Here is a 27,662-nt window from a genome sequence, read left to right on the forward strand (position 1 = left end):
GAGTGTAAACATGCAAAAATAAATACATAATAAGACTGTAATAAAACAAGATTGAACGAAATAAATGCATAAATAATTGTATTAAAATTATTAAAATAATAAATATAGCCAATACATAAATAATTAGGGATACACGAAATATCGGGCACCATATAAGTATCTGTTGACAAATCGGCTGATCTGCCTTCATTTTTAATGTTATCGTCATCGGACTGATAAGAAAATTTGGCTGATATATTAATGCCGACAAATAATTTATTATTTCCATCAGCTGAGACACTTCAAATTACTTGCAATATGATTGGAATCACTTAAAAAAAAAGGAAAATACAAGTGCAAAATGCAGCGCATGTCTGTCATATAGGCTACATAAAATTGTCATGAGAATGGAGATACTTTTGTTTTTGTAATCAGGCTTTCAAAAGTTATATAAAAATTTGGATTTGGAAGAACTGGAAGAGAGGGCTACTCTCTGCGAAAACAAAGGAAATTAACATTTAAACTCTCTTGCTATATTACATCCCCATTCGAGACACGATCGCACCTTGTTGATCACCTCCAAAATTACACATTATTCCCTTCACCCATCCCTACCTGAATTCACCCAAAAATCTATAGGGTTTAATATGAACAATTATCATACAGTGTTACACGTTTGGTATCATATGAAATGTCTCAGGCTGACTGGTACAAATGTCTCATTCCCAAATAAGTAAAGCAAAAGTTAAAAAAGTTATTAAGAGCTTAAAGATAACTTGCACACAGAGGAGGGTGTGTCTTCCAGGCAAATGGCCTCCTGCTCTCTAAAAGTGTAACCTCTGAATGCAAATTCCCATTGTTAGCAAATGTTTCCATGTGAAAGAAGGTTCTGTCTATATAAAGAAATGCAACGGGAGGCTCAGCGCGATTTGTAGCTCAAATTAGCCCGTTAGGGCTATACAATTATAATTATAAAATTATATTTTATAATGTCAGGTTTCGCATCTTCTCTCTTTATTCCAGAGCATTTGATGTTTTGTATTTATTATCTTTGAACTGATTATGAAATTGGCATGATACATTTACCTGACATAAAATATTGTTACATTTCATTTTATTCTGACTGACTCTGAAATTGTTTTCCCAAGTAGATTAAAGGGATTTGTGTGTTACCGCAAGACTGTACCAGATTAGTGATGACTAATATTTGGCACTAATTCAAGCGTACTTGGTCTTGTAAAGACAAATATTGTTAAAATAATATAAATAAAACAAACATAATTTTTCCTTCAAATATTGAGTTTGTTAAAGTGGGGACCATTGGGTCAAGAAGGTTTGAGAACCAAAGTTTGCGAAATCTGCCATATGCTCACTGGTTTTTGAACCAACCACCTGTAATAGGCTACACCAAGCTGTAATTGTCATGTGGCACACTGTCTCAAACTGTGATGTCAAAAAGACAGCAGACTTTATAGTCCATTTCAAACTTTTAAAATCCTCCAAAGAAGAATCTGTCATTGCAAAAACATTTACAATAATATAAAAGAATATTGGTAATATTTGTGCTTTCTTCTAGCCAGAATCCACAGCTACTAATGGAAAAACTCTTTTGAGGCTCAGATGATGTAGCATCTATCCACAGAGGCCAGTGATGCCATGCTAACCTGTCAAATCTTGACCTCTTGACCCCACCTGCCATAAAAACCTTTGTATAAATGAATGCAAAAAAAAAATCTTCTGATTGGCACAAAAAACATCAGACAAAACCAGTTCACACATTTAGAAACAAGACATCCTTGGCTTTCATTTCCTCCTGTCTTTTATTGTCTGAAAGAGCTGAGATCTGTTTGTTCATCTCCTCCAGGTTCTGCTTCCTCATCTGAATCTTCTGCTCCTCTTCCTCCCTCAGGGCAGTGTTTTTAGCCTCTTCTTCCTCAATGAGAAACTGTTGGAGCTTCTTAAACTCCTCATTAATCTGATGCCTTGTGTACTGAGCTTGAGTCTCAAATAAAGACAGAGAAATAAAATTCAGTTCAGTTTTGTCTTGATTTTGTAGAAGGTATAATTGACACTGTATCTTCACCTGGGTGTGTTGAACCGCTTCCTCACACTCTCCTTTACCTTCCTCTATGTGTTTGAGCTTTTCATTTAAGGACTTCAGTGCGAGACCTAGTTCCTCCTAGAATTTAACAAAGGGAACATTTGTCAGTCCAACTGTGTGTTAAGGCCAGTTCACACCAAGAATGAAGATAACTATAGTAAGACTGGAGAAACTGGAAGAATTGGAAGAAAGCACAATTCTCTGAGAGAACAAAGGAAATCAACATTTGAATTTCTCTCTTGTGCTTTCATGCTGAGATCACCTGGAATTCACACAGCAATCTATATGGGTTAATGTGAATGATTATCATACAGTGTTACACATGTTTGATATCATTTGAAATGTCTCAGTGCGACTGGTACAAAGGTCTCATTCTCAAAGAAGTAAACCAAAAGGTAATAAGGTATTTAAGAGTTTAGTGATAACTTCGCACAGAGAGGAGGGTGTGTCTTCCAGGCAAATGGTCTCCTGCTCTCAGAAGGTGTAAACTCAAATTCCTATTATTCGCAAATCGTTCCATGTAAATCAACTTCTGCCCCCAGTAAGTCTGGGATGGTGATTAATGTGAATTCCCACTGTGAATTCATGATTACATTTGAAAAGAGGTTTCTGCCTTGGTCTTTAATGAAATGCAACAAGAGCCTGGGCGATTCTGTAACCCAGACTAGCCCTTGATGAAGTGTATATTTTATAATGTCATGGTATTGCATCTTCTCTATTTCAGAGCATTTGATGTTTGTATCTTATTATCTTTTAACTGATTATGCAATTGGTGTGGTACATTTACCTGACTTAATTAATTGTAATCATTTGATTTTATTCTAATTGACATTATTTTCAGTAAAGAGTTAAAAAGAATAGCCAGACATTCGCTCACACTTAATGATGCACAGATATCATTACAACCTTTTTCATTTATGGACTCCGATGAAATAACGAGTTAATAAATATGAGAAAATGTATTTTGTTTAATCACTTTGCCACGGGGATAGACAGTAACGCGCAGAGCCCTTCACCCGCTGATCAGCTGGTTGAAATCGTTCTGAAAGTGATTCCAACGATATTGTTTCTCTGTGCCGTTATATGGCGGTGGTGTGAACTCTGTTATTCTTTAATATTAAGAACGATTTTTAGAACTATATCTTTATAGTTATCATTGCTGTGAACAGGCCTTTAGTCCAAAACAGCCTTAAGGAATGTGAACAAGATTTCTGTTGGGATTTTGCTAACACAAAAACCCAATGACTGGAAGCACTTCCCTCCTTACATGGCAATTAGTTAATTATAATTACAATTATAATCCAATCAGAATTAGTAATTTCACCTGACTAGTATAGGCCAATGAATTTATTTAAAATACATCTGATTTACATTTGTAAATCATTGCTTACTAAATGTAAACTTGCCATTAATCTAGAATCAATGTGAATTAACATCACTACTAAAGCAGCAAACTTTGCGAAAAACAAAAGGTCACTGCCAATACTTTTGGCCATGGTTGTAAACTAAATGTAAACCAACTTAAAAAAAAAAAGTTTACTGAACACTTTTTTGAGTGCAATCAGATTTGATTTTTAATTTATAATTGCTTTATTACGGTTTGTATAGCAAGTTATTGTTCTGCATTTGAAACAAGATCTTTCTTCTTACCATGTAAGATGGACGAACTTCATTGGTTGGCCTGAATCGGGGATGAGCATGTTTTTCTGAATCTCTGCACACTAAACACACTGACTGATTGTCCTCCAGACAGAAGAGTTTGAGTTTCTCACCATGCACATCTCAAACCTCCTCAACGTTCAAGAAAGAGACACACACGTTTTTTTAAAACAAGATTACAAGGAGGTTCAGCTTTCGAGGAACTTCTCCTGCAGAACGGACACTGTCAAGTTTTCTTTGATCTCCAGAACTGTTGAAGACACCCTTTACAGAAACTATGACTGCATGACAGAACAACAGGACATTTGAAGATCTCCCTGCACACAGGACAAGAAAGATCCTCCACAGAAAACGACTCCATTTTCACTTTTTAAGAACTCCAAAAATCCAAAACTAACTTGATTGTCTATTCAGACATAAAAGCCCCAACCCTTCCTGTTTCCTTTTTGTTTTTGCTCAGGTACTCCATAGAGGAACCATGGCAGGAGCAGAGAAATAAAGCCACTTTTCTGATATCTTTTACAAGAGGGTGTTTTTGATAACCTTTATTACATATTCAAACTTGTTTTGAAATGAAAGGAACGCACCAAAAAGATTATGGTTGTGCAAACATCACACACCCAAAATAAACTAGCACTTATTTCAACTAACGCAGAAGAATATGACCTGGTGTTTTTTTTGTCATGCACACATTATATATATATATATATATATATATATATATATATATATATATATATATATATATATAAAACATAACTATACATCAAAATAAGAAACTCTATTAATAGTTCAATATTTGATTTAAAAAAATATTTTATTTTAAGACAAGTTCAAATACAGTCATCCAGATTCATCTAACAGTGCAAAAGTGGTAAAATCAGCCTGGAGAGAGAACTATGCGCTGTCGCTATATTATATGAACGCATTTCATGATTTACATAATAAAAGAGCAGTAAATATTTCAAACAACTGAAAGATTCACACACAGACTTCATCCAAAAACACATTTAAATTCAAACACAAACTTACATTGAAGTGGTTTTTAATAAAGCAAAAGAAAAACAAGCCCAAAAAAAACTAATTTACATCAGTCATACACTAAACAGAATATCCAGTGCTAAAATGCATTTAACCAGTCTAGACATTTAATCATAATGATATGGTATAGCTACTATCAAATATATTACAAAAAAATAACTGAAAACCGTTCATGTACGTCACAAAGTCAACAGGTTAAATTTTTTTTTTTCACTTCACGCATTATAGTCCTTCACGTCTATTGCAATCTCAAAATTCTAGCCAGTTGATAATATCTAGAATATCAAAATCGACTGCTGGCGGTAGATCCTCTTCCTATTTAGCCCATAAACTCTGGAACAGTCTTCCTAACACTGTCCGGGAAGCAGACACACTCTGTCAGTCTAAATCTAGATTAAAAACACATCTTTTTAACCTGGCATTCATATAGAACATTATACATTTCTATTATTCAAATCAGGTAAATGATTATTAGGCTGCATAAATTAGGTCAGACGGAACCGTGAACACTTCCTATAACACCGGATGTACTCGCTACTTCTTAAGAAGAATGGCATCTATGCTAAAGTTAGTCTTTCTGTTTATACAGAGGTTTGCTACAATCAGCCGGATCCGGGCCGTATCCAGATCAGATGGTGAACCTGCACCTGGACACGACCACAACGCATGATGTTGCCAGCCGGATCCGGGCCGTATTCAGACCAGATGGAGGACCTGCACCAAGACATGACCACAACACATCCCTGAAGTGTCAGCAGAGATTGTATCATCTAGACTCTCCCCTGTGAAGGCCTCATAGACACGAGAGCCATCAGCACTGATCCTCAACAAACTCACCTCCATACCGGCCTGACTCCGATCTTCAACCAGATGAACTCGATAATATTCTGATCGTTTCAAACCAATCTGAGTTCTGACCTATAATGTTATAAAGTTTTGGTTCCTTGCCACTGTCACCTTTTTCCACCTTTGTTGCCATTGGCTTGGCTTGCTTAGTTGGGGACATTAAATTTAACATTTAATTAAAATTCAACAATAATATTGATCTGCCTGCATTGACACTATTATACAATAACTGAACTGGACGATGACATCACTGTTTACTCCAGAGCAGATATATATATATATATATATATATATATATATATATATATATATATATATATATATATATATATATAAATAAATGAACTACATTAATAACTTTTTTTAAACAAAAATGAAACATCACTGGACTTACTTCCTTAAGTTGGACTGTGACTGCAACTTTTTTGCATTATTTTGTGCTATATATAAATAAAAAGTGCTATATATAAATAAATGTGATTTGAAAAACTTGAAGTACTAGTGTGCTGCATACTGCACATACTATATATATATATATATATATACATACACATATACAGTATATATACACATGCATACATATATATGTGTGTTGCATGTTACCTCTGAAATACAGATATTTAGCATTTTTAAAAAGGTTTGGGATTAAAAATGGCATCTGATATTGGTTCATTTGTCACACTAGCAATGTGCCTTATACAGTATCTGAGCATAACTCAAGCATAGGGTACTTTACATGAGAAAGATGTACTAAAAACTGAAGTTTTTCTTTTGCGTTTTTTGAAAAGTTATTATGCTGCCAGGCCAGTATTTGGCAACGTCACTTTGTAAAAGAACATTACATGCCTATAAAACGCCTATAGACAAAACGTGAGTTTTTGTAGTTTAAATTCAGACGATAATGGCCGAAATGCATAAAAAGTTTTCCGTTTTTAGTTTAAAGCAGTGTCGTGTAAACGGCAGTAAGGCACCATAGTGTGGTCGTAAGCTATTCTAAACAAAACCAGTGATGAACAGCTGACTCTAATTGCACAGAGATGTAAAGACAGTGGAATGATTAAGAGCGATTTAAAGACAAAATATAACAGACTCAATTTACAGTCTTAGTAACTGTCCCAAACTTTCTCCCTATCTGACATGACTTAAACCATCTGCTCTGTTCACGTAACTAAACAAGTCTTGACTTATCTTCATAACTAATAACTTAATGTCTCACCCAATATCCTATATCATTTTCCACTTAACTTTCTGTTTCACGTTGTTTAATAAACTAAAATATTTTTTTAAATGTTTGCTTCTCATCAGATAATGGGATATGAGGAATACAATCAAATAAAAAATATAATATATATTTAAACAAAAATATATTATTATATAATAGCTTTTCATTGGCTATTGGGTTTTATGGGATAAATAAAAATAAATAAATAAATAAATGTTAATATTCTAAATGTTTGCTTTGCATCAGATAATGGTTTATGTGAAAAATAATTTTTAAAAAAGTTAAATGTTTCATGCAATTCAAAATATATTTTTAAAAAATTGACTTATTTTAAATTTTTGCTATTCAACGGATGTTTTATGTGGAATAAAAGATGGATTTAAATTATTAATATAATTTCAAATGTTTGCTTTTCATCAGATTAACTCTTGTCTGACATTATTTCCATCTGAATTTTGTTTCATATCACATCACAGACATTAAATGTATTGCAAAAGCAATTTCATGTTGTCTTCAAATCGTTAATTTTACAGCCACTGATGTACACAAACTATAACTATAGAATGTATTAATATCCATTTTGTGATGAGTTCCGCACGGTCACATGGTTGTGCTCACCGGTAGGGCGAGGGGGTCCATATTTTAAATACAGTTGATGTTGAGTTGTGAGTGTTTTAGTACGAAGGTGTGTAGAGCAGTTGTCCATTGAAGAGTCTGCGCTGGATCTCTTTCCACAACAGACTGCGTTCCCTTTTCGAACCTTTCATGAAGCCGCGGTTCTCCTGCGCTCGGCGCGACAGGTACGGGATGACCTCGTTCACGGGACCGTAGGGAACATACTTGTATACCGGGAATCCTGCCTGACCTGTTTGCAAAAACACACCGGTAAACTTCACCAGCACATTTCATTCTATTTATCAGCATCAATATTAAAGGGGACATACAGTATTATGTTTTTTTTTACATTTTTAACATGTGAATGTTGTGGTTTGAGCATGAAAAAGCTCTGCAAAGTTACAAAGCACAAAGTCCCTCCAGCAGGAGTTATTCTCTATATCAGTGTCACTGTTTCTGAACTCCCTGATACGCCTCCATTGTAGTCTTGAGTTTCTCCCAGGAACAAACACAATATTCCTCATTTAAATAAATCCCGCACAATGGCATATGCAGAATAAAGGGGCGGGGCCTGGTTGAGTTAGTTAGTTAGTAGTGTGTAGAAACTCACAGTTATAGTAAGGGGCGTGACATTCAACAAACATGCGTTTTTTTCCACTCACCCAACGGGAAGCTGATCTGGTCGCACATTCCCAGCAGCTGTCCAAAGTAAACCTTATTCTCAGTGGGAGAGAGACTCATCTCGTTCATTCTGTACAGAAAAACACACGTCCGCCCAGCATTAGTCACAGATACTGAGCTGAATGTATTTTATGCATCTTTTCTTGGCTCTAGACTCACTTCTCCAGTGTGAATTTGACCGTATCCTCATTGTGAGACGCCACCATTACGTTGGCCATCCTGTTGAGATTAATCTCCTCCAGAATGTACTCCAGGCACCTTACAGACAGAGATAATGGTTAATAAAAGCTTCTAGGGCTTGATCAATGACAGTGACAGAAGAATAAAAGAAATGAATCCTGAAATATTTGCTTTTGTTTGTAGCAACGAGTCAAAACATTCCCGTCACAGTGTGCGTGCAAATATTCAGTGTTATGACATTGATGGGCAAAACAGGCTCAGCTCAGGTAAGCAGGTGGGGTTGCGGTTGAATAAAGTATTCATTTGAGATGAGACAGCAAAACTAAATTAAATGGTACATTGTGTTTTCAATATACATTTAAACAATATATTTTTTTATATTTTTGCTTTTGATCTGATAATGGGTTATGTGGAATAAAATAAAATGCATAGATTTAAACAATTAAAATGCTTTTCTTGTGATAATGGGTTATGTGGAATCAAATAAAATTAATTAAATGTTCTAAAATATACTAATTGTTTAAATATACAATACAAAATATTTGTTTATTTTATTCCACATAAACCATTATCCAAAGAAAATCAAATATTCAAAAATATATGACCCATTTTAAATTTAAATATTTTTATTTTATTCCACATAATCTACTATCTGATGAAAATCAAATATAAATAATTAATGTATAATTAAATGCTTGTTTTGGATCACATAATGTGTTATGTAGAATAAAAGTACTTACAAAATTTTTTTTTTAAATGTTTTTTTATATGTGCCTTCCCCCACCGCCCCCCAAAACAATAGTTTAATCTTTCTCACATTATATTTAAGGTAGTGGTGACATTATAAAAGTCCTTTTCATCACATGGTTTAAATAGATGCCCATTTATTTTACAGTGTTTATCAGCATTTCATTATTGTACTATATAACCTTGAACATAGTAATATAGTATACTATATAACTATATTGATATTCTAAAGCTCAATATTTCTACAAGTTAACAAAAATCCACAGCAATCAAAATGTGAAAATACTGCTTGTAAATTATATGGTGGGTGCTATGATATGTTTTATCCATGTATTTTTTTTCATTTAAAATATGTTTTAACTGCAAGGCACATACTTGTGGTACATCCTGTTGGTGGCCTCATAGTCGGGATTGATGGGGTCTTCATAGCCAATCTCTGCCGCCCGAGATCTCTCCTGAGACATGTACGCTCCTCTGACCAGCTTAGCGCCGAAGTACCAGCCCTCCCGACGCGACAGCTCCACATCCACAGACACATTATCATACGCTTCCTACAAGCACAGGTGTTTATTTTATTGACTTTGTCATGGGATTTATCACACACTTAAAACAGAATTATTGCAATAAAACCTTTTAGAAAGTTGTAGGTAAGGTCTTCTGACAGTCATTTACCACTATAATACTAAATCATGCTGACTCATTCTTTGGCTGCGGGACTTTTTGAGATGTAAAAATGATTGAAGATAAAGTAACATAAAAATCACAAATTATAAAGAAAAAATTAAAATAAAAAATTCTAGAGCTTTCCGAGAGCCTACTCTGCTGGTCAGACAGCCCAGTCTGTTGTGATTGATCTACTCTGCTCTTTTTATATATTTTTGGGTTAACAACCTTATTTTAATGATCTGACTTGCTATTAAAGTCACGCGTGTAAAATGGAGTAAGCATACTCCCACACAGATACGTGCGAAAAACAAATAATTTCTAGCATTGCTAATCTGATATTTTGCAGCCTCCTCAGAACACTAAAATGCAGTCAAAGAAAACCAAAAAAGTTACATGGTTCAGTTTAAACTGACTGTTGTACAGCATTCAAAGGAAAACGTATCTATGTTTTTCTTCTCAGCAACACTACTGTATTTTGCTGCAGTGCGACATACTCGGGTGTGTGTTATTGTAAATATGGTAATCCTTCAATCATCCACATTATGGCACGATAAATGAGAAGTCTGGGTGTGGCAAAGACCGGCAGCTGATTTTGAGGGTGCGGACGTGTGTGTTTAGCTTGAATTGGAGTGTGTGTGTGTGTGTGTGTGTGTGTGTGTGTGTGTTTCAGCGACTCACTTTAAGGTAGCACTGGTAGGTGTTGAAGATGTTGGGTTTTTCTCTGTTGAAGATCCTTTGCATCTCCAGGGTCAGTCTGCTGATGGCCGGCTGGAAATACGTCTGTTCTGCGTCCACCATCAGCCTCACACCGTTCTCCACAGCGTGCTGGAACAAACACACACACATTCAGTTACAAAATTCCTTTCAGCTGTAACAGTGCACTTTAGTAAACACAGTTACATAACCATCACGCCTGCAGGAGACCTTAATTTCCACCACAATACTGCTGTTCAACAACAGACTATTAAAACAAACACTTCTCAGACTGAAAACAGCTGAATAAGCAAGAAGGAAAAAAAAAACATTGTATAAAATGCATGCAATAAAGAACACAAATATATTATCAAGTATATATTGTACAGCATAAAAAGTAATGATTTATATATATTTAATTTGATTTTTATATAATTATTAAATTAAATATATATATATGTGTGTGTGTGTGTGTACACAAAACATTTTACGATTTGTTTTTATTTTTAATTTTGTTTTGAATGGTTATTACATCATATACACAGTATATGTGTGTGTGTGTGTGTATATATATATATATATATATATGTGTTTTTTTTGCCAATCAAAATCATATTAATCTTTACTGAAAGTATATAAATGTGGTCTATTCACTGAATTGTTTCAGTTTAAGAATTCACAAGCTGAAATGCTGTAGTAGATAAATGACTTCAGCATTTGGGAAGATAAAGCTTTCATCTATCTCACAAATCTTTTATTTAACAGCCTCAGCGTCAGTCTTTATAGAGACTGGAACATTTTGTATTTGGTTTATTCTAACTCTTTCTTTGGTTTGACATTGTATTTTTGTTTGTTTTAAATTTCCCTCTATAACGCTTTTTTGTCTGCTTATCTCACAGAAGATAAAGAGTCAGTCTTGTGACAATGAGGGCTGTAAAGAATATATAGAACATTGTTAAAATATCCAGAACAGACGTTGCTAAAGACTCCTAAGCAATAAGAAGTTAAGGCAAGTCGATGGGAAGGATTTTGCCCGTTTTGAATAACATGTATGGCCAAGGTTAGGTTAGCAAACAAGGTTAACCGAGTGATACTTTTCCAACAGAATCATTTCTACTTATCAAAGTCTCCTTGGTCAAAAACAGATGTGTAAACAAAAACCAGGGGGGAAAATGAGACGCTTTTGCGTCAGAGTAAGAAAGGGGTTTGGTTAATGTCTGATCAGGGTCAAGTCACTCCGAGAGAGTAATGGCAAACATCAAATGCTCACACACTGAGTGTAAAAATAAAGCGCTACCGCCTGATTTCTGTCGTAAAATTTATGTAAACTTCAGATGTGCCAATCATCATCAAATAGTCCAAGAAACCTAAGATCATTTACCTTAACAGCATCTACAGTATAACTTTTTGGTGATAATACCTTGGCTAGGACGTCCATTCTCTGTAGCATCCTCTTCATCTGTTTCTCCTCTTCATCAGTGAATTTGCTCAACAGAGGCTCCAGGTGACCACTCTTTGGAAATACACAGAGTTCGTATGAGCGGAGTAGCGCTTGTGTGCTTTAATTAGACACATTTTTTGTGTGTATGCGTTAGGGCTGTAGCGATACACTAATCTCAAGATACGATACGATACACGATATTCGGCTGACGATACGATATACATCACGATATTCAGCCAACGATACGATTAGATATAATTCGATACACTTCAATCATTTTCTGAAAGATTTAAAGGGGACAGAATGATTTTGACTGAAAACTGAAAGCATCAATTACACAATATATGTCTCTGACTGGACAGAGAGTACAGCTTGCAAATGCTGGACAAAATTAATCTAATATGTGTTGAGAAAATTAGTTCTATTTATTGAAACACAACAGTGCAAACTGTAGCTTACAAGCCTTTGAAAAGTAAATAAAGTGCAGTATTGCAATTAACAATGGAGAGTTAAAAAGTGCAGCAAGTGGCCTGTTCTGAACAGTTTCTTTGCACTGCATTTTCTTTGACAGCTTCTTTAGCTTGACATTGAACGTGTGACATGTGCTTCAGTTGTGCACGAGGTCCAGCCGTCGCACGTCAGGGAAACTCTCTCCGCGCTGGCCAGGGAGGCTTTGACGTGTGCTCTTGTATGTGTACAGCCTGGGAATGCAAACCTTGATGAGGTGTTCGCGGGTTGGAATAGGATAGCATGGCTCCATTGCGTTCTCTCTCTCTCTCTCTCTCTCTCTCTCTCTCTCTCTCTCTCTCTCTCACTCTCTCTCTCTCTCTCTCTCTCGCTCTCTCTCTCTCTCTCACACAGCGCTGTCAATTTCGGAAACCCAGCTTTTAAAAAAGCTACTAGCCAGCATGCAAGGAGGCTAGCCAACAAGGAGAGCTAAGGTGTTGTTTGATAACAGCTGGATTTTCGTCAATATCAATGCACGCGCACAGCTGGCCACTAGCGGCTGGCTGACCAAATCACTCTTCATGCAACGCGAACGGGTTGGACACGGGGGATTTGAATGGGACTTATGTATCGATACTCGCAGATTCGATAAATTCGCTCAGCCCTATTGTGCCTGTGTGTGTGTTACCTCCATGTTAGGAATCACAAGCAGGTTGGAGATTTTGGTTCTGTCATTGATGAGACTGTTCCAGTCCAACAGATCAATGGTTCTACAAGAACAAAAGAGAAACATGGTCGGTCGGTCGCACACACACACAAACTGGTTTTCCTGGTCTCTAAATTGTAAGTGACAGATGAGGAATTTTACCCTGATGAACCCAGTTTCTCTCCAGTAAACCAGTTTTCAACATCTGATTTAGCACCTACTCCCAGTTTGATCAAACTGTCCTGCAGATCAACAAAATAAAAAAAGACAGAGAAAGTTACATGTAAATATGTACTTTTTAAATGAATATACAAGTTTAAAAGTTTGAGGACAGTATGTTTTTTTTTTTAGTTTTTGAAAGAAGTCTCTTTGCTCACTGAGGCTGCATTTATTTGATCAAAATACAGTAAAAAGATTGAGAAATATTACAGTTCAAAATAACTTTTTTTATTTGAATATACTCTAAAATGCAATTTATTCCTGTGATGTGAAAGATGAATTTTCAGCATCATTACTCCAGTCTTCTAATATGCTGATTGGCTTATTACGATTGTATCTTATTATCAATGTTGGAAACCGTTGTGCTGCGCATTATTTTTGTGGAAACGGTTAAACATTTATTTGAATAGAACATTTAAAAGGAATAGAACATCTTTAAATGTTTGACCCCACTAAATTAATTCCAAAAACCTGTCAATAATCTACTTTTCCTACGCATTATAAACTGCCCGGTTAGAAACTATTATAGACTTTGAGTGCAAAACACAAACCTGCAGTTGTTGAAGTTCTAGCTTCTGCTCGAGTATTGCCATGCCGTCTTTCCCCTGATGGGCGGCCAACAGGTTGAAGAACCTCCTCCACTTCACCAGCACCTCAGAGAACTGAAGCTGTAAGGCAAAACGAATCCAGATCAAGCACACAGATATCAGTTTATTTGTAAGAAATTTGAAAGTTAAAAAAAAAAGAGAATTACCAGGAACTGCGGCCGGCCCAGTGCAGTCATCTTAATGGCCGAGAATCCATCGACAGAGCTTCCGGCTAAAATACACAGGCATCAACACAAATACCTCAATTAACATAGCCTGATATTAAAGTGCCCCTATTATACTATTTAAAGATTACTACTTTTGTTTAAGAGGCTCCTACAATAGGCTTACATGCATCTAAGGTCAAAAAACACTTTAATGGTCTTATAATTTACATTGCAGCATCACCTCATTTTTCAAAGTGTCTGAAATGGTTGGATAAAGGATTCGGTCTTCCTGAGAGCCTACTCTGTCCTGATTGGTCCGATGACCCTGTCTGTTGTGATTGGTCAACTCTGCGCTGACTGGTCAGATGGTCCAGTACTCTGCTCTGATTGGTCAGATGACCCAGTCTGTTGTGATTGGTCAACTCTGCCTGACTGGTCAGATGGTCCAGTACTCTGCTCTGATTGGTCAGATGACCCAGTCGGTTGATTGGTCAACCACTTACAGTGCGTCTCGGAAACTAAACGGCTATTTCATCATTAGCTAAATCTGGATTTCAGCGTCGATTTTACCGTATGATTTCGAGCCTTCATCCTTTTGCAAAGTGTATTTGCTCTGGCAGTGCAGAACACACAGCATCTTTTCAACATGTCAACAACACAAACCTAACTCTTTCAGGCTTCATCAGCTACACCTACAGGGTCAAAGTAGGCTGGAATTATGCAGATTTGTTACAGGAAGTAAGACTGGAATTACTGACAATTCGCTTAAGGCCAATCAGAAACTTTGCAGACCTTTTATACTTACAAACATCTAAATTACACACTACATGAAAGGTAATATCCAAAATTAAGAATAAGTAAAATAGGGGCACAGAAAACAAAGTAATATTCCTCTCACCAGAAGCTTTAATGCAGTTGATGAATGTCTCCATGTGATGGTCACACTTGGCTTCATCTGCGTAGAAATATGTACGAGCGCTGATCACTCCTCCACGCCGATCTCCAAACTGCCGATGAGCTTTGTACTTTTTCTCACGATGATCCATACCTGAATATGGATTTTAAAAATCACAGCCAATTTTTCAGATGCTGGTTTGGAAACATCCCTCCATTTTAACCATAACTTTGCCTAAGTGTCGCATTATGTTGCAAAAAGCTGTCAGAAAATCATTATGATGCTAAAATTAAATAACAGTTTCCTCACAGAATGCACACAATGAAAATGTTTTACTTCCATAAATTATGTATTTTTTGTACATCACATAATTTATAAAGATAATAGAACCGGTTTTGATTTCATGTTGAAATTACTAGGAATTTCATGCACATTTAGAATAAAAAATGAAAATCATTAATACTGAACAGCTTTATGCAGCATGATGGCTGTGGCCAAAAGCTTGCACTACGTAATGTTTTTAATACCTTACAGAGGAAAGGTTTTCATCTGAGATACAGATACCCCACAGACTTGACAAACATGAGCTTGCAAAGATAATTTCAGCCCCTTCACCAGGAGAGCCCACAGTTAAACCAGCTTCAACCAGTCTAAACGAGTGAAACAGCTAGAGCCCATAAAACACATACAGCAGTCTATTTCAGCCTCGATGACAGCTACACCATGATCCCTGAGGCGAAGTGATGCTCGCCTGTCAAATTACTAACGTCACTTAAAAACCCAGCCAGATGAAACCCAACAAACTGCCAACACCCTTCCAGCATTAACACTAAAGCCCTGAAATAAAACGGAAAACACTGTACACTTATGGTCCTGAGGTAAGCTTTCACGGGTGTTCACTGAAAATACAACAAAACAATTGTTTACTAAAGCAATAAACCCCGCAAAGCCGTGATTTACAGTGAATTTAGAACAGCTAAGGGGCGGTGCTGTAAAACCCCCTTCAAGGGGCTTAATGCTTTTATAAAATGGTTACTCCATAAAAATATTCACTTTAATGTTTATTTTATTCATAAAATAAACACCAGCAACAAAAAATATAACGTTATCACACATTTATTTCAACGGCAAGAAATGTAGTTCCAAATTGGTTGCCAAGCAAAACATGCAGCAACAAAGAATCACAAACGGCAGTTGCGCAGTAATACTAATGTAATGCGGTCACAGGTGTATGCTTGAGTGATTTACAATGGCTTTGAACGCGGCTCAACCAATCAGAATCAAGCACCGAAACTATCCGTTTTATAATACATGCTTTTTAAACAACTAATAACATAATCAGATTTATAAAATTAAACCAAAAATCTAATAAAATGCATAAAAATATATTAAAGGGGTTCGGATTTTGTTTTTGAGGTGTTCTAGAATATGTTTTCATGTTTGATGGTTCAAAAAGCACTTTATTTTTCACATATTTTACATTATAACAGCACCTCTCTCCCCAATCTGGCTCAAACACGAATATTTCGATGAAGCCTTAATATTGCAAGGGGCGATTTAAAAACACAGCAATAAAACAATGTATAGTTTTATGTTCTCATTTAGTTAAAATATTTTTAACGTAGTGAATTTATTGTACTTACCATGACTCTCTTTCTCAGCCTCAGAAACACAGGAACTGAAAAACAAGGCAAAAAGCATGTTTAAGTGCAAAGTTGAGTTTTATGAACGCTAGTTAAGGTTTCTGTAAACAGGTCCCCTTTAAACCAGGACATTTGAACTCCAGTCAGCTCTAATGGAAGAGGTGATAAATTCACTTGGGACCATTAAATTATGCAAAACACACCAAACACTCTGGCAGTGACACAAACGCCCTATTCACAAACGCTGGTCCACTTCGGATTTCAGACACATGATTCATACACTTTGCAACACAAGTCTCAGTCAACGGACAGTTTAAAACAACAATTTAGCTCTCTGGCTGTGAGGGAAATTAAAATGATCCGCACAACGCAAATAACTGAAACTGGCAACTCTAATGTGAAAGCTCAGTTGAGGCATGTAAATAAGTAGTATGACAGGTATTCGACCTGATCCTCTATAATAAACAAGACATAGAGCTGCTGCAAGCATGACAACTGCAACATGTGCTCAGATCGACACTGCTACTAATGCAGACACTGATTCAACTGAGCAAACGGAAATTATTTTAATGCTGCAAAAAATGGAGATGATGTATTTTTTATATACAGACGAATCTTTCTAGCAGGTGCAATAGGTAGTTATTACCGTTAACTAAAACTATTAAAAATAACTGTTAATTAAAATAAAGCTGAAATAAAATAAAATATAAATATAAGTTGAAATAACTTAGTTGAAAAACTTAATTAGAAATGTTGCCTTGGCAAATAAAAACTAAAACTGGAATAAAAAAGAAATTAAACCTACATAGCAACATTTACAAAAAATAATAAAATAAATGGCAAAACCGCATTATGAAATTACTAAAACCTTAAGCAAAAAATGAACATTAAAAACTAAAATATAATAAATATAATAAAAACTGAAATAAAAACCTATATTAAAGGTTATTATTAACTCAAATTAAACATTTTCATTACTTTAAATAAATTAAATGTTAACTGAAATAAAATATAAAAGACAAGTTGCCAAGGAAACATTTCTCATTTACATTTAGTTTAACTTGAACTAGAATCTAGAATACCTAAAACAGAAATAAAATATTATTAAATAAAATATTATTAAATAAAATGTTATAGACATATTTACAGAGCAATATATATATATATATATATATATATATAAAATAAAATCTCATGATTATGATGTCATATACCATCTCAATAAATCATATGACTAATGGAACCATTCATGTCTGAATAACAGTAAAGGAGACTCTTAACTAAAGCATGAAGAACATTTATGGTTTACAACAGAAGAAAATTATACCCTCAAGCGCTTGAATTGTATTGCACTGAAGTTGCACTTGTATGTTGTAACTGGTATTGGAGTATTTTTGTCTTGTTTGGGAAATCACTGGCAATAAAATGTCTAGTTCTCAGTATCCCAATAACTTCATATTACAGAGAACTGTATCTATATTTTTGATAACCATGCTTTTGAATACGGTATTATTATAATGGATATAATTCCATTTATTGCTTTGCGATTCTTCCGGTCAATCCTATTCACATGTTAATCACATGAACAATGGCTCATTATTCCTAAAAATCAGTTTTAAAACTTTTCAGCATAAGTTTCATGTTAAGCTGATTCCTGAAAGGAATCTGCTCTGAACCTTTTCTGTTCCTTGTGCTTATTAAATACCAGGTCTCGTCTAACCCAAAACACCTTACATAACCTATGCAGTGTGTGTGTGTGTGTGTGTGTGTGTGGTTACTCTTTTTCCACCGAACGAAATGTGAGCACTTTCCCACGGGACTGGGTTTAAACAAGCCTCCCTTTTGTGTTACTATAAACTTGTGAGCCTTTGCTGATTCTGAAAGGGATAAATTAAACTGGCAGCTCAAAACGTAGTCCTGAATAAAGCATTAACCTCATTTAAAAAGTGATTTTTATACTATCTGCGCCACACCTTCAAATGTCAAATGATCGTGACAGGCTCTGAGTTTCTCAAAACGCTGGCGTGGGTTTCCTGGCTCAACCTCATGTGACTCCATTCCGCAAGAGGAGGAGGAAAAACACCTCCCTTTATGAGCCAATCAGGCGGTGGGCCATGGCTGAAACTGACCAATGGGGAAGAGTGTAATCAGAGACTGTTTACACTGGTGCAGTCAAAAGGGTGACATTCCTGTACATGATTACGCAATTTAGGATTATTCAATTAAACTGCTGATTTTTTTTACCATAACTTCATCTGCTGTTTTCTGCTCTTGCTTTTCTCAGTCAAACTCTCAGACTGATAAAGCAGTTTTGGGTATAAGATAAGACTTGCTGTTGACAGGCTTTACTGGTTTTGGATGCCAGACTAAAATGGATACCTTCTGACATGATCTGGCATCCGGGTTTAGATCTGATATTTCTGATGTGGACTTAAGAGACTCAATCTATTTGAACAGTAGGAATAAGGAAAGGAAAACAAACTCTTTGGTTGATACTCACTCCATCTCCTTCTTCTCAGCCTCTTCTTGAGTCAGGTCCTCCTCTACGCTGTAGTCCAGAACCGAGCCCACGCCAAACGCCTGGTTCTTCTCAATCAGAGGTTTGATCGAGTTCTGGTCCTCACCCGCAACGAACTGACCGTAGAAGGTCATTTTCATTAGTTTCTCGAAGAGCCGCTGGCCAAAAACCTTTTTACTGAGGTCCATCAGCTGCGGATGGGAAAAAGTGAGGAATATAATAAATAAAACAGACAAGTAGCCTACATTAGTGTCTAATATAAATAAATGAAAAACAAGAAAAAATAAAAATTATACATACATATTACATATTAATATTATACAAGTATATATACATACACACACACACATATATGTAAGGGATAATTGACGTATTTGAAGTGATGATCTTGATATAAAGTGGAAATTAATTGATAAAAGAAACTGGTCTGTTTGTGTAGCCTGTTTGCGTAGCGTAAGATTTAACAACTTGAAACTTTAAAACTACTTTTTGATATAGTAGATTTCAGCAGTCAACGGCCATCGGACACAAATTGACAGATTGTTAAAAAAAACGGTTTTAGACGACACTAGTTAAATTCAGTTTGAACAAACATGTTTTCAATGCTTCAACATCAGAAACTCGTGATATTATTTGTAGGAAATTTGCAGTCAATTATTCCGCTTATACTACAGTTACCACACCTCGAAACATTGTTCAGAATGATGGTGTATTTCAAGACGTTTGTCAAGTTTGTGTCATTAAAACGCTCTAGTATGTAGGACTCATTTCTTACGCATCTAATCACATATGCCTCCGTTGTTAATTCCAAAACGTCATTTTAGAGTTACGTTTGAGCCACTGATAGCAGACTAATGCTGGGGACACACTGACTAGCTAAACCTTTTAAAACGGACTGTTTCCATCAACTGTAGCAGATTTTAAACACCGACTGTGAACACAGACTGAACGTGTTTGGGCATGATCAGTCATAAGTATCAAATTACATTCATAACCGGCCATGGAGTAGTGTGTCCCCCGCTTTATTAATGCAGTTATTAGAGCGAGAGAGAGAGAGAGAGAGAGAGAGAGAGAGAGAGAGAGATGTTGCAATAATGAGACGGAACATCATGTACGTCAATATTATTAGTTATTTGTTAATTATTTTTTATTCATTCGTTCATTCTTTTTTTCTATTATTGACAGTAATAGCAGCATAAAGCTTAATAAATGAATCAAAAAGCACTTTTAACAAGTAGGCCAATCAATAATTATTTATTTGTTATATTATCTGGAATAATTACGAAAACCAGTGCAGTAGGACTATCAATTTATTTATAGGCCGATGTTAGTTTAATTTCTATTGATTATAGATAGGACTATATACTTTATTTATTATAATTAAACTGCATGTTTCCATTGATTGAGAAGTTAGACATCGAAAATTGCAGATCAAGCGCATGGGGCTGCATCTTTTTTCTTGTTATGAATAGTTTCCTATTTTCCGTTATTACGGTCATCTACACGCAGTGATATGGAACTGTAATGCGGTCAAGACCTGCCTGGAAAAACTTTAGCCGTGAGTTTCCCTGAAAATAATTGCACACCTTAAGGTGATGATACACAGGGCAACTTTTTGAGCAACGTTGCCGTCAACGGGCAACCAGATGAGACACAGGGCCCACAACCGATCTAAATTATCCCGATAGAAATTTGTAGCTCATTTTCAATGGGAAAGTGCCCAAGCAACAATCGCTCAGCAAGACTGCCCAGCAACATTGCTCAAAATGTTGCCCTGTGTATCATCACCTTAAGAACGTTCGTCAACCAATCAGATTCAAGCATTCAACGGCCCTGTAGTATATATGATATAACGGCCGATATATGCTAATAACATATCGTAATAAGAAAATTTGGACGATGTATTAAAGCCGAAAATTAATGGATTGTTTCCTACAGCTGAAACACTTCAGATGCGCACAGTTCGCCATGATGGTTTTGAATTGCTTGAAATATGATTGGAATCACTACAAAAAGGAAAACACAGTTGAGAGCAACATGTGCAGCACAAGTCTGTCATATAGGCTACATAAAATTTTAATGAGAACATAATTATAATTGTGCTTGTGACATGCTTTTAATGGTGAGACTTTTTGGTAATCGGGCTCTCAAAAATTATATAAAATTTGGATTTAGATTTATATGCCAATATATTGGTTATCAGCTTTCAAATATAAAGAATTATCGATATCGGACAAAATTCTCATATCGCTACATCCTATATATATATATATATTTATATACACACACACACACATTCTAAAACGACACATCTCAGAAAATGTCAAATAAATAAATTATAAAGTAAATTAATTAATTTATAGTGTCCATTCAAATAATATTGATCTAAAGAATTGTGTACATTTAAATAATAGGCCTACTCAAGGAGAGAAAAAAGCATTCACTGCAACTAAAAGTTTTTCAAAAATCAAAAGTAACTCGCCTCTTTATTTTTGTCAACCAGGAAGTCAAATGTGCAGAGTTTGAACACCAGCAGGCTTCTGAGCAGCTCCAGTGTGGCTTTGCTCTTATACGCTTCTTGTGTGTTGTCGAAGTCCACGGAGATCTTCTGGCTGTCCATGTGCGCTTTCCCGCTGATGAGGTCCACGTCGCAGGGCTTCTCCACGATAGTACAGCTCGGGTCCAGCCTGTCTTCCGTCTTCAGCTCTTTGTGCTGCGTGGATGCTGCCGTGGACCGAAGCCTCGAACCAAACAACTGACCCGGCTTTACTCTGGCCAAAGCGGGGATAACTTTAGAGTAAGACATGTTTGATGAAGGGAGATATGATAGAGGAAAAATTGCAGTGGTACCTATGAGTGGTACTTGTAACGGTGGAGTTTTCTAGATGAATGAGATGGAACCACCCCCGGACGGGAGGGTCATTAAAGCGCGCTCTGAAATATGCAAAGTGTTTTCAGCGCGTTCTGAGTGGCGATTGGCTTATGATCTGTGACGTGACAGACTGGCCGACAGACTAACTGGCTCACAGTCACTGCGTCATTGCATGTACCAATGTTAAGTAAGCCTACATGTTCATAGTATGCCTACTAGGTATAATTTAATAGTACTAAGTACAGTTCAGAGCACATATAATGTTCAGTTCCTTTTGTACTGAACACCTGATAAATTTTCTCAGTAATAAAAACAAACAAATAAGTGAAGCATAAATAATGCGTATGCCTATACTGGATAAATACAATTAAATTTGTTAAATTGTTTAATTTAATTATCAATTATTTTGGTGAAATATGTGGACTTTAACATAATTATAAAATCATTAGACACAGAAATAATCCTGAAACAGGGCAGACTGCGACCGAATGGTCGCAAAAGTGTGCCAGTGCCAGAGTCTACAGTGTAGGCCTACAGTTGGATGATGATTCAGAGCCAGAGGTTTGTGTGGGGGAAAAGGCCCGAACCCACCATTTTCGGGAAGACTGGTTGCGAGAATTCATATGGTTGAGATACTGTAAGGAGACGAACCATACATGAACTGCGAATGTTGCGGTCGCTACCCCAGGACTGCGGAGAACACGAAGTTTGCCGACAGTGCTGGCACTTCGCAGTTTAAACACAATACGCTAGTTTAACACAATCTTAGCCTCAAGCATAGAGTATGCTGGGACATGTTAATAAATCAAAAAGCAACTCCACTGCCGGTTGCTTTTAAGACAAGAGGCTGTAAATCAGAGCGCAGATGAGGCAGAGATGATGTTGAAGTTTAACCACGGACATTTTATTTTTTAAAATATTTGTACTATCATGACAGCGATGGTGCTGTCGGTTTACTTTGTTGTTGCATCTCCAAAAGTGCACAATAAAATGTGACACTGATAATAGATGCAGAAATTTCAATGTGCTGTTTCAAATTCAAAGTATTTAGGCCTAGTAATACAGTGGAAATAAGTAGAAATGTGAATATTTGGTTAGCACGTTGATTTACAGTGTGTGCCCCTAAATTTGTTGGTTGTGCCCCTTAAATTTTCAGTTGGGGGCCACTGTGCTCCTAGTGAAAAAAGTTAGTCTGGAGCCCTGTGAAATGGCCTGGGCTGCGTTTCCCAAAAGCATTGTGAGCCCAAGTTGATTGTGAAGACCATTGCCACCATTGTTCTCTACGATCAACTTAGCTTGTGATGCTTTTGGGAAATGCAGAACAGGACAATCATTTAGTTAAAACTATTAACAAAATAATTCCTTCACTAAAATAAAGGTGCATAGTTAGATAAAAGCTTATAAATATATACTTATATAAATAACTAAAAAATATAGTATAAAGTATTACCTCATAATACCTTATAGTAATATTTAATAAATAAAAAATGGCAAAAACCCATACAAATTAAAACTAAAAATATACAAATAAGTTAGTTCAAAATATTAATAAAACTATAATATAACACTAAAATAACAGATTGTCACTCTATAGATTTGAGCTTGTGGACTCAAGTTCTGAACTCCAAATCAATATTATGTTGCACAGCCAATGACTCAAACACTTTAATGATGACTGATTGGATTGATCATTGTTTGTCCATTAGAAATCGTGACCACCAACCTCAAACAAAACAGAAACCTTTGACATATGACTTTCCTGAAGTATTCTCGGTTTTCTGTTCAGTGCATTTATAATAATCTATAATATGTTAATGCTGTTTGAAACCTTATATGCATTCATTTATATCAGAGAACTTCTTTTTCAAAGATAGTTAATGTGTTATCTTACCATGTGGATCGACTCAGCATTTGTGTATTTGACTAATGAACCTTGAAACAATAGGACTATCAATAAAAACCCTTTCCCTGACCTCAACGAGTTACATGGGCATTGGTTCATGGTCTGTCCAGTTTGACCCAAAAGCATGTGGTTTTACCTGTCTATTTACTGAAAAGAATCCCAGTCACATTACTCACTTTGAGGTTACTGAATGAGCTTTCTAACTTCACTTTGTGTACAACAGCAAACCTCAATTCTATTCTCACTGATGCCATAATGAGATTAAAAAGTGCTCTAGTGACACCACGTGGTCAGTCTATCTTAAATCAGGTTATATTCTGTGAAGTCACCTCCATAACTATGAAATGGTTCACATTTGCATCCTGGTTTGGTGGGATTTAAAGTCTGCATGAAATACATGTTGCAATAAACTTAGTTTAGCCTACATGACCGCAGTGTACTAAATGGAAGTTTTTCCATTTATTTTTTTTAAAAGACGACGTCAAAATGATTTCCATTCACACAAATCTGCGAAAACGACTAAAAACGATGTATTATTTATGCCAGGCCAGTTTTTGGCTGTCACTTTGTAAAGAAACACGCATCTATTGACTGAACACGCATGTGCATGCTCATCACATCACCGTTTTCACAAATTTGCATTTTTATAGTTTTAACGGAGATGATAACGGTATAATTTTCAAAAACTTGCACTTTGAAACCCATTTTAAAAAGTTTGCATTTTCAGGCCCCCAAAATGCCAATGTCGTGACTCGTGTAAATGAACTGAGATGGTTCTCACTGCGGAACATGAAATCCACGGGGAGGAGTCGGATCCAGATTACCTTACACCTTACATACACCTAAACCTAGCATACACCTAAACTCCGCCCCCTGATCCCAAAACCCACCCCTAATCCCTAAACCCAACCCTAATCCTACCCATCTCCACCCCTTGGATCTTGATCCGACTCCTCCCCGTGGCACTCATGTACTGCATTGAGGTGCTACTGAATGAACTGCTAAAACGCACAAAAAGTTGAAAATGGTGTCGTTTCAGTCCCTATGGGTTTACACGACAACAATGTATAAAATTGCATAAAAAGGACGTTGTCAAAGGTATCCCGTTCACATGGATCCATGAAAAAGACTAAAACGCTGTGATATTCAAGCCTGGCCAGTAGATGGCGATATCACCAAAAAAAAAAAAAAACGCACACCCATAGACTGAACATTTTCATAAAATCGTTTTTGTAGTTTTCATGGAGATAATAACAGTATCATTCTCAAAAATTAAAAATTTTAAACCCGCTTTCAGGCCCCAGAACACTGTTGTCGTGTAAATTAAAACTACAAAAACGCGATTTTATTAAAATGTTTTGTTTTTAGTTGAAGTGGTGTCATAAACGCCCCCTCAATTTCCAGTTATGACGTCAGAACACTGAAGCCTAATTTGCCGCTGGTTCCTTTGATATTTTTCTATGGGGTTTTATAATGGGGAATTTCAATGTATGAGTAAAATAAGGTCTGTTGTAAATATAACGTTTAATTTTAAAAACGTATAAGTAACTAGATAAGAGCGTTTGGGGTGTGACATGCAGTTTACGTTCTTCTAGAACAAAATGTCAAATTATCTTCAAGTTATATTTACCACAGACCTTTTTTTACTCAAACTGAAAACCCCATAGGAAAATCTCAAAGGAACCAGCAGTCATCTGGGTTCTGAACTGCACCACTATATTAAACAGCACCTGAAATCCCCCCTTGCATTGATAGTATACAAAAGAACCACCAGATTTTAAATGATTCTGGGTCATTGAGTTTATTCATTCAGAATAAAGTTAGCAACACATTTACAAATCATGAAGAATGTGACACGTCACACAATAACAGGTAGTCAAGTGACATTTTAACAGGGTTCGGTAAATGTCTATGTCCCCAGGACAATCCGGCTGGAAGATGGAACATGGTGGCCGAAGACACTGCAAAAGCCGGTGGACCATCCAACAGGGTCACATCAGGAAATGGGATGATGGCAGAATGAATGTTCCACTTGATTATTCTTCCTTCTCTTCATAAATGTGTTTGATGTCTTTCCAGAGTTTCTAGGGGGGAAAAAACCCACACAATTAGATCACACATGGTAGGACTGGGCGGTACATCAAGTTTGTACGATATACGATACATTTCTTTCAAACGATATGAAATGAGGCAATACTGTTTATATCGATACAGTAGTTTGATACAAGCACGTCTGAAAAATAGCAGTGTGCCGCAGTGTGAGCTGGTGCAGTGAAAGTACAATTTGTCCTAAACATGACACAAGCTTATATTAAGCGCTTCAAAATAACTTGTAAGATATAGTTAACAAGTTTAAAGCAGCTTGCCCTGTCAGATGCTCTGACAGGTACTGTTGCTGACTGACAGATAAATACTGGCGCTGTTTAATGTGTTTGAGATGTGGTGCTTTCCTCAGTGCTTAACTTATAGGTATATTCTCCAACTGTAAATGTAAGAAAGATAAACAAATATGTCCATTTCACTGTCAGGAGAGGACGAGCCTGACGGAGCTGTTAGATGCAATAATTCTGACTAAAATATACACATTGTTAAAATATTTGTTGTTGGACACAATGAATGTGCCATATGTGGAATTTTAAACCTACAAGCTTATTTTTATGAAAGTGACCATTATAATGGGGTAATCAAATGCAGGCCAATAGAATTAGTTTGTGCTTTTGATTTATTTTCATTTTTAGTTGAGCCTTTAGTCAATTTAAAAACAAAAGCATTATTTTTGTTTTTTGATTTTAATGTTACAATGTTAGAATGTAATGTGATTTTACCCACCTTTTGCCTACATTACATTCACTATATTAGTTTCCATATTCTTCAATATCAACATGTGTTTGTAGGATATCATTGGGCAGGATGTGAAATTACATGTTTTTAAATAAATACAGATTTTCTGTATCCAAATAGAAAAACGTAGAAAGCACCGAGATATATATCGTATATCGCCATTTAACCAGAAAATACCGAGATATAATTTTTTGGCCATATCGCCCAGCCCTAAGCTGAGCAGAACACATTACAGATAACTTAACGCTAACGTTACATAATTTATAACTCAGATTGTACAGACACTCCAGATGTAAGCATCACAGTGTTGTATAATGCCCTTAAATTGTTTTTATAAGATTCGATCATTATTTGGACAAAATTATATTATTATCAAACTGAGATGTGTATTTTAGGCTTAAGTTAAGGTCTACATTTTCATCCCACTGATTATTTGGTTGTAGTTAGCCAGCGGGCTAATCAAGGTCAGTCTGCCGGTGGGTCATGAAGATATCAACTTAATTCAATAGAAAAATGACATACCCCCCGATTTATGTTTTCAAATACCGCATCTCCAGCCTGATCAAACACTCTCTCGAAGACAACAGCGCCCACCATGATGGTTATGGCGAAAGTTGACGTTCTCCTGAAGAGCAAATTGTAGACACTTCTTACAAGCGCCATGATAGCAATGGAGTCTTCCGGAAGAAGAGGCGGAGGGATGAGCTGTCTGTCAAATCCGTCGACCAATGAGTCTATAAAGCAAATACATTTTAAATTAATTAATTAATTTATTTATTTTAGTTGTTTTACTTTAACAGACCTATTTGAATATGTACCATTATTTCTTATATATATATATCTAACACATTGAATGTTTTGTAACAGAAATCGAACATACATTAGGAATCCACCGTTCATATATTTTGCGTATTTATCATTCAATTTAGTTATTACTTTTACATTTGAGAGTAATTATGGATTCATTTAATCAATTATAGTCATTATACACCC

At 35.9% G+C, this 27,662-nt stretch overlaps 2 protein-coding genes across 5 annotated transcripts; both read right to left on the minus strand.

Moving 5' to 3' along the window:
- Nucleotides 1-235: 235 nt before the first annotated feature.
- prodha (proline dehydrogenase (oxidase) 1a) lies at nucleotides 236-21,989 on the minus strand. 4 transcript variants are annotated; one of them, XR_013188090.1, is made up of 15 exons: nucleotides 21,536-21,989; nucleotides 19,036-19,244; nucleotides 16,536-16,570; nucleotides 14,896-15,045; nucleotides 13,998-14,062; nucleotides 13,795-13,911; nucleotides 13,187-13,266; nucleotides 13,007-13,088; nucleotides 11,851-11,943; nucleotides 10,416-10,562; nucleotides 9,447-9,622; nucleotides 8,304-8,402; nucleotides 8,126-8,214; nucleotides 7,467-7,713; nucleotides 236-2,158 (listed from the first exon to the last, which is right to left on the minus strand). XR_013188090.1 is itself a non-coding variant. In XM_077194255.1 (15 exons), exons 1-15 carry the CDS (start codon nucleotides 21,857-21,859, stop codon nucleotides 7,523-7,525), a joined length of 1,893 nt encoding a protein of 630 aa, XP_077050370.1. In that variant the 5' UTR covers nucleotides 21,860-21,948; the 3' UTR covers nucleotides 7,333-7,522. The 4 variants fall into 4 exon arrangements, 2 of the variants coding, with proteins under 2 accessions (XP_077050371.1, XP_077050370.1); XR_013188084.1 differs by lacking the exon at nucleotides 236-2,158 and adding an exon at nucleotides 4,538-5,494 and having other exon boundaries at nucleotides 21,536-21,948; XM_077194255.1 differs by lacking the exon at nucleotides 236-2,158 and adding an exon at nucleotides 15,756-15,791 and having other exon boundaries at nucleotides 7,333-7,713; nucleotides 21,536-21,948.
- A 3,614-nt stretch (nucleotides 21,990-25,603) lies between these two features.
- uqcr10 (ubiquinol-cytochrome c reductase, complex III subunit X) lies at nucleotides 25,604-27,390 on the minus strand. Its single transcript, XM_077194322.1, has 2 exons — nucleotides 27,192-27,390; nucleotides 25,604-25,912 (listed from the first exon to the last, which is right to left on the minus strand). The coding sequence occupies exons 1-2, from the start codon at nucleotides 27,330-27,332 to the stop codon at nucleotides 25,865-25,867; spliced, it is 189 nt and encodes a 62-aa protein (XP_077050437.1). The 5' UTR covers nucleotides 27,333-27,390; the 3' UTR covers nucleotides 25,604-25,864.
- Between the last annotated feature and the right edge of the window lie 272 nt (nucleotides 27,391-27,662).

Source organism: Siphateles boraxobius, unplaced genomic scaffold (assembly GCF_051911475.1).
Source record: "Siphateles boraxobius isolate OS27281-9 unplaced genomic scaffold, OSU_SipBor_1 11, whole genome shotgun sequence".
Taxonomy (NCBI): domain Eukaryota; kingdom Metazoa; phylum Chordata; class Actinopteri; order Cypriniformes; family Leuciscidae; genus Siphateles; species Siphateles boraxobius.

Excerpts from the sequence above, each read along its gene's own strand:
- prodha (XM_077194255.1), bottom strand. The coding sequence starts at position 21,859 with ATGTCTTACTCTAAAGTTATCCCCGCTTTGGCCAGAGTAAAGCCGGGT. Across the intron at positions 15,046-15,755 it reads CTTACCTCAGGACCATAAGT|GTATGGATCATCGTGAGAAA; the intron begins GTACAGTGTTTT and ends ATCCATATTCAG. Across the intron at positions 13,912-13,997 it reads TGGGCCGGCCGCAGTTCCTG|CTTCAGTTCTCTGAGGTGCT; the intron begins GTAATTCTCTTT and ends TTTGCCTTACAG.
- uqcr10 (XM_077194322.1), bottom strand. The coding sequence starts at position 27,332 with ATGGCGCTTGTAAGAAGTGTCTACAATTTGCTCTTCAGGAGAACGTCA. Across the intron at positions 25,913-27,191 it reads TTGAAAACATAAATCGGGGG|AAACTCTGGAAAGACATCAA; the intron begins GTATGTCATTTT and ends TTTCCCCCCTAG.